The sequence below is a fragment of the Anolis carolinensis genome, chromosome 2 (genome assembly GCF_035594765.1).
Source record: "Anolis carolinensis isolate JA03-04 chromosome 2, rAnoCar3.1.pri, whole genome shotgun sequence".
Taxonomy (NCBI): Eukaryota; Metazoa; Chordata; class Lepidosauria; order Squamata; family Dactyloidae; genus Anolis; species Anolis carolinensis.
This window is the reverse complement of record NC_085842.1, coordinates 217,470,667-217,485,430: the sequence shown is the minus strand read 5'-3', so window position 1 is coordinate 217,485,430 and position 14,764 is coordinate 217,470,667. Positions and strand designations below refer to the sequence as shown.

The 14,764-nt window shown below is 39.1% G+C and overlaps 1 protein-coding gene across 5 annotated transcripts in view; it reads left to right on the top strand.

Annotated features, from left to right (window-relative positions):
* chd4 (chromodomain helicase DNA binding protein 4) overlaps positions 1-14,764 on the top strand; it is a 47,763-nt gene that overhangs the window by 23,003 nt on the left and 9,996 nt on the right. For 4 of the 5 annotated variants that reach the window (XM_016996903.2, XM_016996904.2, XM_016996901.2 and 1 more), the window contains exons 6-28: positions 85-326; positions 887-1,014; positions 1,137-1,272; positions 1,660-1,841; positions 1,950-2,189; positions 3,019-3,222; positions 3,317-3,522; positions 4,267-4,398; positions 4,615-4,711; positions 5,294-5,485; positions 5,582-5,782; positions 5,948-6,085; positions 6,735-6,856; positions 6,962-7,135; positions 7,451-7,592; positions 8,671-8,802; positions 9,259-9,376; positions 9,562-9,686; positions 10,375-10,639; positions 10,729-10,901; positions 12,360-12,711; positions 13,512-13,600; positions 14,569-14,702. In XM_016996903.2, the coding sequence (XP_016852392.1) occupies positions 85-326; positions 887-1,014; positions 1,137-1,272; positions 1,660-1,841; positions 1,950-2,189; positions 3,019-3,222; positions 3,317-3,522; positions 4,267-4,398; positions 4,615-4,711; positions 5,294-5,485; positions 5,582-5,782; positions 5,948-6,085; positions 6,735-6,856; positions 6,962-7,135; positions 7,451-7,592; positions 8,671-8,802; positions 9,259-9,376; positions 9,562-9,686; positions 10,375-10,639; positions 10,729-10,901; positions 12,360-12,711; positions 13,512-13,600; positions 14,569-14,702 (3,924 nt within the window). The remainder of the gene's footprint in view (positions 1-84; positions 327-886; positions 1,015-1,136; positions 1,273-1,659; positions 1,842-1,949; positions 2,190-3,018; positions 3,223-3,316; positions 3,523-4,266; positions 4,399-4,614; positions 4,712-5,293; positions 5,486-5,581; positions 5,783-5,947; positions 6,086-6,734; positions 6,857-6,961; positions 7,136-7,450; positions 7,593-8,670; positions 8,803-9,258; positions 9,377-9,561; positions 9,687-10,374; positions 10,640-10,728; positions 10,902-12,359; positions 12,712-13,511; positions 13,601-14,568; positions 14,703-14,764) is intronic. The other variant, XM_008119286.3, reaches the window with a different exon arrangement.

Below are 14,764 nucleotides of genomic sequence, written 5' to 3'. Positions count from 1 at the left end.
CAAGAGAGATTGGTAATTTATATTTCCAAGACATGTAGTGTGATCAGCATGGTGTGTCCCGCCCCCCCTTCTCAATCTCCTTAGGCCACTTATTGCTGCCAAGAATCCCAAAATTGCTGTCTCCAAAATGATGATGGTTCTGGGGGCCAAGTGGAGAGAGTTCAGCACAAACAACCCCTTTAAAGGGAGCTCTGGGGCATCTGTGGCAGCTGCCGCCGCCGCTGCTGTAGCTGTAGTGGAGAGCATGGTGGCCAGTGTGGATCCAGTCCCCCCTCAGCCTCCAGTTGAAGTGCCACTTCGAAAAGCCAAGACCAAGGAGGGCAAAGGTGAAGAACTGATATGGGGTTTTCTGGGATAATAGGACAAGTTATTTTCTTCCTAAAACTATCTCTTCGTTCTAGCAACTCTGATCAATTCTACTTTGCTATGCTTCCAATATAATTCTAGTAATCTCTTACAAGCCAAAACTACCTTGTTTGTTTTCTACTCTTCCAGTGTTGAGTACAGGTGATGGTCTAGGGCAGGACTTCTTAAACTGTGAGTCCTAACCTTAGCTCCATTGTAGGGTCCTGAAAAATTTGGCAAAAGTAAAAGTTTTTTGAACATCACTTAGTGACTATTTTAGACATTTACATGAATCTGTTGTGCAGTGTTTACAGTAGACTGCAGAAGATGCTTCAGCTGTACTTCATAAAAAGGAAAATCAGCCTATTTAACAAGCCTTGCAAGTGCTGATTTGTTACCAATTTTTGATTTTTATACCTATTTTATATACCTGGGTTCATGTAAACATTCATTGAGCCAAAAGGAGTTTGAATTGAAAAGTTTAAGAAGCCCTGGTCTAGTCTGCTAGTTAATAATGGAACAATTGTGATTTGTGTTTTAGGGCCCAATGCCCGGAAGAAGCCCAAGGCCAGTCCCCGTGTTCCTGAAATCAAAAAACCCAAAACGAAAAAAGTGGCACCTTTGAAAATCAAGCTGGGGGGATTTGGTTCCAAGCGTAAAAGATCTTCGGTGAGTTTTGCCCATTAGGTAAAATGGGTGGGATTTTGCTTCTGCTGATTTGGTTATCCTTCAAGATACAGTATGACTGGTATCAGACTCTGATCCGTTTTTATCGGGTTTTGTTTCTCTAGAGTGAGGAGGATGACTTGGATGTTGAGTCAGACTTTGATGATGCAAGCATTAATAGCTACTCTGTGTCAGATGGATCTACTAGTCGTAGCAGCCGTAGCCGCAAGAAACTAAAAGCGGGGAAAAAGAAAAAGAAAGGTATTGAACTTCACTCAGATGAGAAGTGTAATATGTAAGGTATACGAATTAGATGCAGATTTCATGATTAAAAGAATGTAGTCCTGAAAGCATGTGTGTAAACAAAGCTTGCATTTGTGAACTGGGAGAAGGCTCTGTGTTTTTCTAGGGGAGAAACACTCCTATGAGATTTATGCTTTCAAGAGATCTTAAGTATCTTTTGGACCTTTTATTTTATAAAGTGGCTATTGCTGATTCAGCCTTGGGATTTGGTGATGATGCCATTCACCATGTCAGCAGCTATAGTTTTCTAAATTGTAGAACTTTGCAGTCTAGATAGTGCTTTCTTGCATGATGCTTAAAGAGCTCCCTTGAAGAACTCACTTCCCTGCTGTCTCACTCTGCTAGGAGAAGAAGATTCTGCTGCAACTGTGGATGGCTATGAAACAGACCACCAGGACTACTGTGAGGTGTGCCAACAGGGCGGAGAAATCATCCTGTGTGACACTTGCCCTCGTGCCTATCACATGGTTTGTCTGGATCCAGATATGGAGAAAGCTCCAGAGGGCAAGTGGAGCTGCCCACATTGTGTGAGTTTTGGATTATATTACATTAGTTAAAATGTTGGGAAGGTAGTATGAGATGGACTGCTTATTGAGATCTTAGCACCTCGATCTAACAGTTCCCTTCTCCTTTAGGAAAAAGAGGGCATCCAATGGGAGGCCAAAGAAGATAATTCTGAGGGCGAGGAAACAATGGAGGATGCTGTGGGGGACGCAGAAGAAGAGGATGATCACCACATGGAGTTCTGCCGTGTTTGTAAAGATGGAGGAGAGCTACTGTGCTGTGACGCGTGTCCTTCTTCCTACCACATCCACTGCTTGAATCCCCCATTGCCAGAGATTCCCAATGGAGAGTGGCTTTGCCCACGCTGTACTGTGAGTTCTTATATTTTTTTACCAGTAGGGAATTTAAGTTGAGTTAGGGGCTGTGAGAGTGTTATACTTTACATACCATTTGACCCTAGGTGCTCAAAACTGAGGCATGTCTATCTTCGGCATCCACAGAGACCTTTTCCCCCCAGAATGAATAATTAAAATATTTGGAAGTGAATGTGATCACTGGGGTTTGGTAAAAGCAACCAGATTTATATACAATTTTCATATTTAAATAAGATTCACTACTCTGATTTTAACACCAGCTTCAGTGATCTGAGGAGTGTAAGGTGGGATTGGACTAAGTATAAAATGTCTGGGACAGTTACTCATTTTGAACCATTGTTAATGAATATGTTTCATGCCATTCTGAACTTCAAAAACTTGGAAGTTTCACTTTTGGTCGTGATGGGAAGGTGAGAAAAAGATTAAAGCTAGCTACTAAACTTGTGAACTATTCTGATTTTCTGTACTCTTAGTCAGTTCCCAAGCATTCTGGTGCTCTCTGCACCCGGTAAAAAGTTTTCTATTTTCTTCCTAAAAGACAAGAAAGTGGGAGGAATTTCTCCTGCCTCCATAGTAGGCAAAAATTCCAGGCTTTGTTTTCTTCCCTTGCTGAATAATAGGATAAGTACTCATGACAGATGTTTTACTCTTATCACTGTAAATTGTTAGAATATATGAACAGATTGTGATTGAATTTGAATTCTTTGCTGTTTTAGGTGTATTGAAAATACCTGGACATTCCAGCCAGTGTTGACGGGGTGGAAGCAGAGGGGAGAAATTTCTTGTAGGGGGTGCAGTTTTTAATATCTCTGCACAATTTTCCTAGTGTCCGCCTCTGAAAGGCAAGGTGCAGAAGATCTTGACTTGGAAGTGGGGACAGCCGCCCTTACCTACGCCTGTCCCACGGCCAGCCGATGCTGACCCGAATGCACCGTCTCCAAAGCCGCTGGAAGGAAGGCCTGAGCGACAATTCTTTGTCAAGTGGCAGGGCATGTCCTACTGGCACTGTTCCTGGGTATCTGAGCTGCAGGTAATTGAAAGAGAGCTTGTTTGAGTCAGAGGAAGAAATCTAGTTAACTCCATTTTTAGATGGGTGTGTAACTCTGCATTTGTTTGTACCACAGCTGGAACTGCATTGCCAAGTGTTGTTTCGTAATTACCAACGAAAAAATGATATGGATGAGCCCCCGTCGGGAGATTTTGGAGGGGAAGAAGAAAAGCTCCGAAAGCGCAAGAACAAGGACCCTAAGTTTGCAGAGATGGAGGAGCGTTTTTACCGTTACGGGATCAAGCCAGAGTGGATGATGATCCATCGGATTCTCAACCATAGGTAAGGAAAGCAGTGGATATTGCCTGAAAACCTAAACTGGCAAAGCTGAGTAGCCTAAATTGCTTTCCCAGAATATGTCCCTTTCTGGAAAGTTGGAATGGAACAATTTGTGAATCCATGTTGCTGTTTGGGGGCAATTGCAGCTGTGGTTCTAGGTGTATGGATAGTTTTGCAATGGGTTTTAATTCTTTATTTTTAATACTGTTCATGTTTAATTCTATTTTGTTTGTATATTTTTAGGTTTTAAATTAAATTGTGTTGGTTTTATTGTAAGCCACTTTGAGTCTTTCGTTTAGGAAGAAAGTAGGATAATGATAATATACCTAATAGGAGCACTCTTTTTTTTAATTGAACGATTTTTAAAGTTATATCAAAAGTTAAAAAGATAAGTATATAATAAAAACACAAAAGTGGCAAGAAAATGAAAGAAAACAAACAGAAAGGAAAAAAGAGAATATAAAAATAAAAAATAGTTGACTTCCAATCTATCTTCACTCAGCTACGAAGAATCACCCACCAGATTTCTTAATTTTGACTTTTTTCTCGAACAGAAACACTTTCTAAATTAGTCTTCAAAACTTAAAATTGTTCAGTCCTTTTCTTCTTCATACAGGAAAGTCAATAAAAGGTTTCATATGCCCCTTTTAATAAGCAGGTTAATTTATCCATCTTTGCCAAGTGTCGGTGTTACACTAGTGTAGCATCAAGTTTTAGAAAAATCTCAATATTGTGTTTTTCTTTCAGTGTGGATAAGAAGGGGAATGTTCACTATCTTATTAAATGGAGAGATCTACCATATGACCAAGCTTCTTGGGAAAATGAGGAGGAAGACGTGCAAGATTATGACAGCTTCAAGCAGTCATATTGGAATCACAGGTGATGGCATGGATTTAAATTTTTATTGAACATCAGACAGAGAAAGCTCAGTTAGAAATATGAATGGGGTGTGGGTATCCTACTGATTTATTCCTGAATGGATTGGACTCTATATCAGGCCTGTGATTATTTCTCTGAGGGGAAAAATGTTCCCCAGCTATCTTTTGTTGTATTTCAGATTCTGTCTAACTCTTGTATTGTTGTTTTCTTGCATAGGGAGTTGATGAGGGGTGATGAAGGAAGACCTGGCAAGAAGATAAAGAAAGTGAAGTTACGGAAATTAGAGAGGCCTCCAGAAACACCAACAGTTGATGTGAGTTCATGGTCGGGGGCGGGAGTGTAAGAGACAACAAAGTACAAGTGCATTGGACTTGTATAGTCAGGATGGAAATGCTCTGATTGCTCTGTTCATTGCAGTTTCATTTTATTCTTCATAGATAGCATCATTTCCCTTGTAGTTCTGGTCTTTCTTCATCTCCCCATAGTATGTGTTTGCATTAACTCTGTCTTATCTTTTTCAAACAAATTTCACAAGCAGGAAATATAGACATAACTTAGGAAGTTGTGTGCAGTTTCATATGCTCAGGATCTAAACTGGCAAGGATGTACACATAAGACCTCTGCTTTTGAGGCCTTTAGTTATGTGCTCATTTGTTTTTAACACTAGTAATGGAGATGACACTGAACACAGAAAAGGAATACTGAAATCTATAAAGTCTGGTTCAGGATCTAAAGGTATTAACATTAGCAAGTTTCAAAAATTAGGCTTGCTATACTAAGACCTGAACCAGATTGCTCTGTGCTATCTAGTGAAGCATATATTGGTACTGGTTCTTCTCAGTACTGGCAGGCAGGAATTGAGGCAGTTCTGAATTCATTTTTTCTCTCTCTGCAGCCTACCGTGAAGTATGATAGACAACCTGATTACCTGGATGTGACTGGAGGAACATTGCATCCTTATCAACTGGAGGGCCTTAACTGGCTGCGTTTCTCTTGGGCCCAAGGCACAGACACCATCCTGGCTGATGAAATGGGCCTGGGAAAGACTGTACAGACAGCAGTGTTTTTGTATTCACTTTATAAAGAGGTGAGGTTCAGGTTGATGTCGAAGTGTGTCTGCATACATTTATATTACAGAAGCGCATTTCCTGTTCTCTTACCTTGTGGGTTTATTTCACCCCAGGGACACTCCAAAGGGCCTTTCTTGGTGGGTGCTCCATTGTCTACCATCATCAACTGGGAGAGAGAATTTGAAATGTGGGCCCCAGACATGTATGTGGTGACATACGTTGGAGACAAAGACAGTCGAGCCATTATCCGTGAGAACGAATTCTCCTTTGAAGATAATGCTATACGTGGTGGAAAGAAGGCTTCCAAGATGAAGGTATTATGGCAGACTAATTTAAGATTAGTGCTCTTGAGAATGTTCTGGGGTCCTGAATAGATTGTAGTGAAAACAGGTGGTGAAATATGGTTCTGGCCTCAGACTGCACCTTTCCTCTTTTCATTTTCTTTCAGTTTCTAATTTATTTTCCTCTGTTCCTTGCAGAAAGAGGCATCTGTGAAATTCCATGTGTTGCTCACTTCCTATGAGTTGATCACAATTGACATGGCTATTCTGGGCTCCATTGACTGGGCTTGTCTCATAGTTGATGAAGCACACAGACTGAAGAATAATCAGTCCAAGGTAGGGGCAAACTCCAGTGATTCCTTGCTCTTCATGGTTTATAACTTAAAATACAGAGGCTTTTCTAGATTTACAATCATTTTACTTGTTAAACTATTAGTGTTAACTGTCATTTGTATTCATGACGCAAATATTGAATGATTTTAAACTTGAGTCTTTACAGTAGCATGATACAGACCATGAGGAGAAAGGCAGGGTAGAAATTAAAATGATGATGATGATGAGGAGGAGGAGGAGGAGATCTTGGAATATGCCCTGCAGTTCCCATGTGTTGCACAGATGTGTTTCACAGTTGTACCTGTCTTTAGAAATAATTAAACAATATCTGCCTGAAGACCTATTTCTTCTTCAGACAAATATTGTAACTACCTTGATTGTGCTGTTGCCCCCAAATCTCTGGAATCTTCATTTTAGTCTCATGTTTATTTTCTTTTATTGTAGTTGTGGAACAGCAGGTTGGTATTATTACAGTAAATGCAGTTTTCAAAGTGTTATGAGGTTATTATAGCTTTACATAGGTAAGGAATTGATTGGTTTGTGTAAAGGTAATGACAAGATGAGTGGTTTGTCTTCATGTACAAGAGTTCTAAATATTTGAGAACATAGTAATAAACCTCTCCTTTTTTTTTCTTTCCAACACTGCCCTCAGTTTTTCCGGGTGCTGAATGGTTACTCCCTCCAGCACAAGCTCCTGCTCACAGGGACTCCCCTACAGAATAATCTGGAGGAATTGTTTCACCTCCTTAACTTCTTGACACCAGAGCGATTTCAGTAAGTCCCTCAGACCACAGTTGGGCAAAGATTAGTTCTTGACTTGCTTTTTCAGAGGTTCCTTTTTGTTTTGTTTTCTGAGTATTTGTCTGAATTCCCTTGTAGCAACCTTGAGGGCTTTCTGGAGGAGTTTGCGGACATTGCCAAGGAAGATCAGATCAAAAAGCTTCACGATATGTTGGGCCCGCACATGCTGAGGCGGTTAAAGGCAGATGTCTTCAAGAACATGCCTTCCAAGACAGAACTCATTGTCAGAGTGGAACTAAGCCCTATGCAAAAGTAAGTCTCATCTAGCTATTCGTTCCTTTATTAACAGAACATTTTGTTGAGAAGATAAGGTTGAGATTAGTGGATTCCCTCTTTCTTTTTTAGCCTTGAGGTGCTGATTTAGAATCAAGTATGCACTCAAATTTTTGTTTTTAGTCTCCCATTCTTGCTCAAGTGCATAAAATAGGTGTTTACCAATCAGGGGCCCAAATAGTTTTAGTTTGGTAAAAAGACAATCATGCTTCAGTGTGCTTGATGCTAAATTTCTGCAGCTGATCAGTATTATGTGAAAAGAGGTTAGTAAAGTGAGTGTTGATATTGTTACAGGAAATACTACAAATATATCCTGACAAGGAATTTTGAGGCCCTGAATGCCCGTGGTGGCGGCAACCAAGTTTCTCTACTCAATGTGGTTATGGATCTGAAGAAATGTTGCAACCACCCATATCTCTTTCCCGTAGCTGCTATGGTAAGTGCAATCTCCGAGTCACAGACATTGAAATTCCATGCTATTCCTAGTTAAAAATGGGGGTGAGACAACAGGAAGTGAGAGGAAATTACCTCTAGGAAGTTAAATTAACTCATGGAAGAGTTATGATGGGGAAAAGGGGTCGCTACTGAAGCTTTATAATGGATCCTTGTTTCACAACAACCCCACATTTTCAAAATTCAGTTATCACAGGGACAGAAAGTGAAGTGAACTCTTCTGAACAGGGGCACAGGCAGCAAAACAAATGGTACAAGTGTGTTAATGCTATCCTAAACTGTTAAAAAAGGTTTTGACTGGAGTTACACTTAAAAATGTACCTGTTCTGACTTCCATACAAATTGAACTTGAGCACAAATCTACAAAATTACGTTGTTTGTAACCTTGGGACTTGTCTGTATTCAATTTGTGATTTGTGCCTTAAGGAGTTAGGCAGTTTGCTTGATGCTTTTTTTAAAATCCTGGTTATTGCTTTTCAAGCTAATTTATATGGCCTCATCTGCTACAATCCCTTACTTCATCATCAGCCTTTTATTACAGTAATCTTATCATATGATGGTCATCTCAAATGTGACTGAATTTGGCAAAATTTCCTAAGTAGTGAAACATACATTTGTTGCTGTGTGCCTTCTTCCATGGTGCAAGCAGGATTTTCTTCCAAATAAAAGATACCGTAAGGCACCAGATCACATTTGATCTTGGAAGCTAAGTTAATATTTGGATGGGAGACCACCAAGGAATCCCAGGTGCTGCAGGTTACATTTCAGAGGAAGAAATGGCAAAACCACCTCTTTGCATGTGAAATTCATGAAATCACTAGAAGTTAACAAGCAACTTGAAGGTCTGCACACACAGAGACCCAAATGATAGACACACACCCAACTTTATAAACTAATGAACTACCAGAGCAGCAATGGCAAAAAAATAAATGTAAGGTTGCTGGAATGCCTTCACAATAAACTAAACTGATACTTGTGAATAGCTATCTGGCCAAAACTAGCAACTTGACAAATAACTTTGCTCCTCGTTAAATATTTTTTCCCTTTTTCTTTATATCCAGGAAGCTCCAAAGATGCCCAATGGGATGTTTGATGGCAGTGCTCTAATTCGTGCCTCTGGGAAGTTGCTTCTGCTGCAGAAGATGTTGAAGAACCTCAAGGAGGGGGGACACAGAGTACTGATTTTCTCTCAGGTAACCAAGGACAATAATTTCTTGCTTTGGCTATGGATGATAGTACAGTAGAGTCTCACTTATCCAACATAAACGGGCCGGCAGAACGTTGGATAAGCGAATATGTTGGAAAATAAGGAGAGATTAAGGAGAAGCCTATTAAACACCAAATTAGGTTATGATTTTACAAATTAAGCACCAAAACATCATGTTATACAACAAATTTGACAGAAAACATAGTTCAATATGCAGTATTGCTACGTAGTAATTACTGTATTTACGAATTTAGCACCAAAATATCAAGATGTATTGAAAACATTGACTACAAAAATGCGTTGGATAATCCAGAACGTTGGATAAGCGAGTGTTGGACAAGTGAGACTCTACTGTATATCACAGTAGCCATCGAAATGATGGCAGGTGAGCTACATGAATTTAAGTCTTCACTTCCGTTTGTTCACTTACTCTTTTTTAAAGATGACTAAGATGTTGGATCTGTTGGAAGACTTTCTGGAACATGAAGGATATAAGTATGAGAGAATCGATGGTGGAATCACAGGAAATATGCGTCAGGAAGCCATTGATCGTTTCAATGGTATGAACATGAAAGGAGGATATAGTACCTTGGGGAAGTTTGAAACCCCATTCTCCCCTGTCCAAACCTTTGTCAGTCTTGTTGATTGCCACTTTACCACCCTGGTTCATCTGAGGGAACTCTGAAAAATGAAAAGACTGGGTATTTTAAGCCTACAATATCTGACAGTGTTTTGTCTTTTCTAGCTCCTGGTGCCCCACAGTTCTGTTTCCTACTTTCTACAAGAGCTGGAGGCCTTGGCATCAACCTTGCCACTGCAGACACAGTGATAATCTATGATTCGGACTGGAATCCACATAATGACATCCAGGTGAGTTTACAACACAGGATAAGAACATCTGAGATAAGGAAAGATTTTTTAAAAAGTCCTAAAAATTCATGCTTGAAAATCGATCAGGAACAATGGATGAAAACACAATGAAAGAAAACACTAGTGTTCATAGACACAGAAAAAGTATTTGATAATTTAAATTGGGAGTCTTTGTTTGCAATCTTAGAAAAATGGAATTTTTAAACTAATATAATAATATGGATTAGAGCACAAAGCACAAACTTCCAAAAATTTAGTGAACAGAGATGTTTCTAAAGAATGTAAGATTCAAAGGGAAAAGGGTGCCTATTGTCCTCACGGTTATTCATCCTGACATTTCGAGCGTTATTAATGAAGATAAAGAGAAAAGAAAAAAATCAGAGCGCTCAAAATGAGGAATGAAATATTCAAAACAATTTAATGGTTATAATAGAAGATCCATTAGAAAATGTAGAGAATTTACTACATACATTAGAATAATTTGGACAAATAATAGATTATAAAATACACAAAAAATTCTTACCAAAAATGGAACAGAAAAAGATAAGAATAAATTTTTAAAATATCAGGACTAAAAATAGAAAAAAAATACTTATGTATAGCATTCGCAAACTAAAAGTTCCTTAGCTAGTGAGGGAAACTTAATGAGTTGTGGACTTTTTTCTCCCGTCTCTTTTGTCTGTTTCAGGCCTTCAGCCGTGCTCACCGAATTGGGCAAAATAAGAAAGTCATGATTTATCGTTTTGTCACAAGAGCCTCAGTGGAAGAGCGAATCACACAAGTGGCCAAGAAGAAAATGATGTTGACCCATTTGGTTGTGAGGCCAGGGTTGGGCTCGAAGACGGGCTCTATGTCAAAACAGGAGCTAGATGATATCCTCAAGTTTGGCACTGAGGAACTTTTCAAAGACGAAGCTACAGAAAGTGGTAAAAACCTGCGCAATGTAGCACAAAGTAAGTGAACCAATTATTAACATTTCTTTGGCTCTAGTGTGTGCTTTGGTCCTTGGAATTACAGCCAAATCTTTATTTTCCTGTCCCAGGTGATACCAAAGAAGGCGAGGATATCAGTGTCATTCATTACGATGACAAGGCAATTGAACGTCTCCTGGACCGTAACCAAGATGAAATAGAGGATGCTGAGATCCAGGGTATGAACGAGTACCTGAGTTCCTTCAAAGTGGCTCAGTATGTGGTGCGTGAAGAAGAAATGGGGGTAAGTAAGAATGTATTAACTGCCTTTTAACTTATTCCTTGGTATAAAGTACCTCTACAGCAGATGTTTCAGGCAGCAAGTGCCACAATCCCTTGCTATTGGCCATGTTGAGCATGAGAAATGGGAATTGTAAGCCAGAATATCTTAAAGGGCTAAAGGTTCTCCATCCTTGCTATAGATCAGGGGTCCCCAAACTAAGGCACGGGGGCCGGATGCGGCCCTCCAAAGTCATTTACCTGGCCCCCGTCCTCCGTTTTATAATATAATATTTTTATATCAGTTTTAATAATATAATATATTATATATACATATAATATTGATAAAATATTACAATGTTATACAATATAATACTAATAATAATACCATATGATAATATAGAGTTATATGTTATGTATTACATATAATATTACAATATAGTGGTATAGTTCAATGTATAGTAATATATAATGCTAATATTGTGCTATGCTAATAATATAATATATTGTATGTACATACAGCTGCTCTGAGTCCCCTTCGGGGTGAAGAAGGGTGGGATATAAATGTAGTAAATAAATGTAGTAAATAAATATATGAATAATTTTATACTCAGGCTCGCCCAAAGTCTGACATGACTTGAAGGCACACAACAACAACAACAATCCTAATTAACTTGACTGTCTCATTGGCCAGAAGCAGGTCCACACTTTCCATTGAAATCCTGATAGATTTATGTTGGTTAAAATTGTTTTCATTTTTAAATATTGTATTTTTCTTTCGTTGTTGTTGTTGTTTTGCACTACAAATAAGACATATGCAGTGTGCATAGGAATTTGTTCATTTTTTTTCCCAAATGATGATTCAACCCCTCAACAGTCTGAAGGATTGTGGACCGGCCCTCTGCTTTAAAAGTTTGAGGACCCCTGCTATAGATGTTCCCTGTTTGGAAGTAAACCCTACCAGGATTTGTTTCTGAATGAACCTGTATATACTGTCTTTCATCACCTAATTGTCACACTTTTTATCCCTTTTTATTTTGACCAAAGAAAGGGGATGCAACCGATAGAAAACAATCTGCCTTTGATTCTCCAGTTTCTGGGTTGTTTTTAAAACTGCCTTACCCACAAGACAGGAGGAGAAAGGGGTGATCCAGCCTCAAACAAAAAGTTCAATTTCTGTGGTTTTTTAAAAACTGCCTTTAAACTTGGAGAAAGGAGGAAAGAGGATGGAAGTTTCCCTTCTCTTCCTTCTTTCTCCGAAGTAAGACTATTTACAAAATCTGAAATGGAGCTCTTTGGGGGAAGGAGGGAAGATCTGAGTACCAGAGACCTCAACCTCGGGTTTTTTAAATTTGCCTTTGAAGAAGGAAGGAAAGAGGAACACAAAAATACCAAATTTCTCCAGCCAAAAAATGGGATGTGACTATTATGCGATGAAATGCAATGAGTGTGCTATTCTTAAGATTCGGTATTTCTATGGTAGGAGGAAGAAGAGGTTGAACGGGAGATTATCAAACAAGAAGAGTCAGTGGATCCAGATTACTGGGAAAAGTTGCTTCGTCATCATTATGAACAGCAGCAAGAAGACCTGGCCCGGAATCTGGGGAAAGGCAAGCGTATCCGCAAGCAAGTCAACTACAACGATGGTTCCCAGGAGGACAGAGGTGTGCAGAGAACAGGAGGTGAAGGGGTTTATGGTAGTATCTACCTTGCCCCAGACAACTTAGCTGTGCATTTTGTCTTTCCAGATTGGCAGGATGACCAATCAGATAATCAGTCTGATTACTCTGTTGCCTCTGAGGAAGGAGATGAAGACTTTGATGAAAGATCAGAAGGTAGCTTATTTTGTTTTGTGCCTTTCTCCTTTTTGGATATGGAATGTGGAGGATGAAATTGTTAGTCTAGGTGAAATGCTGAAGGCACCTGCGGTATCATAGTTGGAATGTCAAGGCAAGATTAGAGAGGTCCAGATTAAAATCTTCATTCAGACACAAGCCTCACTGATTTGACCTTGAGGTCATCACTGCATCTCAGCTTACTTGAGAAAAAATGGTGGAGATGAGAGAAATATATACGCTGTCTTGACCTCCTTAAAAGCACAGTATACGCTGAATCAGAGAAATAGGGTGGAGATTCTTCACATACTCCCTCTATCCATTCCCACCCCTTACGTATATGTATAACAGAGCTTTCCAAACTGTGTATCATGACGCATGGATGTGTCAGCTGCAATGTGTAGGCGTCTCATGCTAATGTAACTAGAATCCTCTTAATCTATGTGAAATAAGCAATAAATCATATATTTCAAAAATATAAATGAAAGGTTTTCATGGGATATGATGTATACCCACACATTTTGTTTTTGCATTCATTTATGACAAAAATCTTGGAAATGTTATTATTGTTACTATACAAATCATATATTTTTATATGTGTCCGTATCTCCTGTATGTATCCGTATCTCTTATAAGGCATTTGTTTGGTTGTAAAACTGAACGACTGTCACAAAATGATGCATATCTTAAAAAGTGTGTCACCAACATGAAATGTTTGGAAAACTCTGTTGCATAGGGTATTGAAGTCCATCTAACTCCATTATATTCCTCTTGATTTTTCTTCTTCTTGGACTTGCCAGCTGCTCGCCGACCGAACCGCAAAGGCTTAAGGAATGACAAAGACAAGCCACTGCCCCCTCTCCTTGCCCGTGTGGGAGGCAACATAGAGGTAATTTCTAGTGTATGGTACATTGGGAGTTATGTAGTAAAGTATGAGAAAGAAACCTTTTAGATGAATTAAATGATGAGGGACATATGTACTTGATGCTGGTGGTTTAATGTATAGCTGTGAAAGTTGGAATAGTGAAAAAAGCTGACAGGAAGAAAATCAGTGCATTTTAAATGTTTGGGAGGAAGGATTCCATGGATATCAGGATGGCTGAAAAGAAGTGAATGAATTCTAGAGCAAATCATGTCCTAACTTTTAACCAGAAGCACAGTTGACTAAACAGGTGGTCATCTTTCAGACATACTGTGTTTTTTCAATTCTAAGACACACTTTTCCCCCTACATAAATACAGTAGAGTCTCACTTATCCAACATAAATGGGCCGGCAGAAAGTTGGATAAGCAAATATGTTGGATAATGAGGGATTACGGAAAAGTGTATTAAACATCAAATTAAGTTATGATCTTACAAATTAAGCACCAAAACATCATGTTATACAACAAATTTGACAGAAAAAGTAGTTCAATACATGGTAATGCTGTGTAGTAATTACTGTATTTACGAATTTAGTACCAAAATATCATGATGTATTGAAAACATTGTCTACAAAAATGCGTTGGATAATCCAGAACGTTGGATAAGCGGGTGTTGGATAAGTGTATCTACTGTATCTACTGACTACTGTATCTCTAAAAATGGGATGTGTCTTAGAATTGCAGGTGTATCATGCATTTTTTTGTGGGTGGTTGTACTGAAATTAAGGTGTGTTTTACAATAGAAGAAGAAATATGGGTATCGTGAAATAAAGTGACTCAACTGGAGTAGGAGAGTTGATGACTGGGGATCTTGGAGGTCTCTCACTTATAGTTGTCATAAATGGAAGTCGTCTCAGTGGTGCATAATAATGAACCAGTACTGTCATTGAATATATTTTCCCCCTCTTTCTCACAATCTTCTGTTGCCCTTCAGGTTCTGGGCTTTAATGCTCGGCAGCGGAAGGCCTTCCTTAATGCCATCATGCGCTATGGTATGCCTCCTCAGGATGCCTTTACCACTCAGTGGCTGGTGCGAGATCTCCGGGGAAAATCAGAAAAGGAGTTCAAGTGAGTTTTTGAAAGCATTGAGGACGGAAAACTTTTTTTCAATTTTTTATTTTTAAATGTGC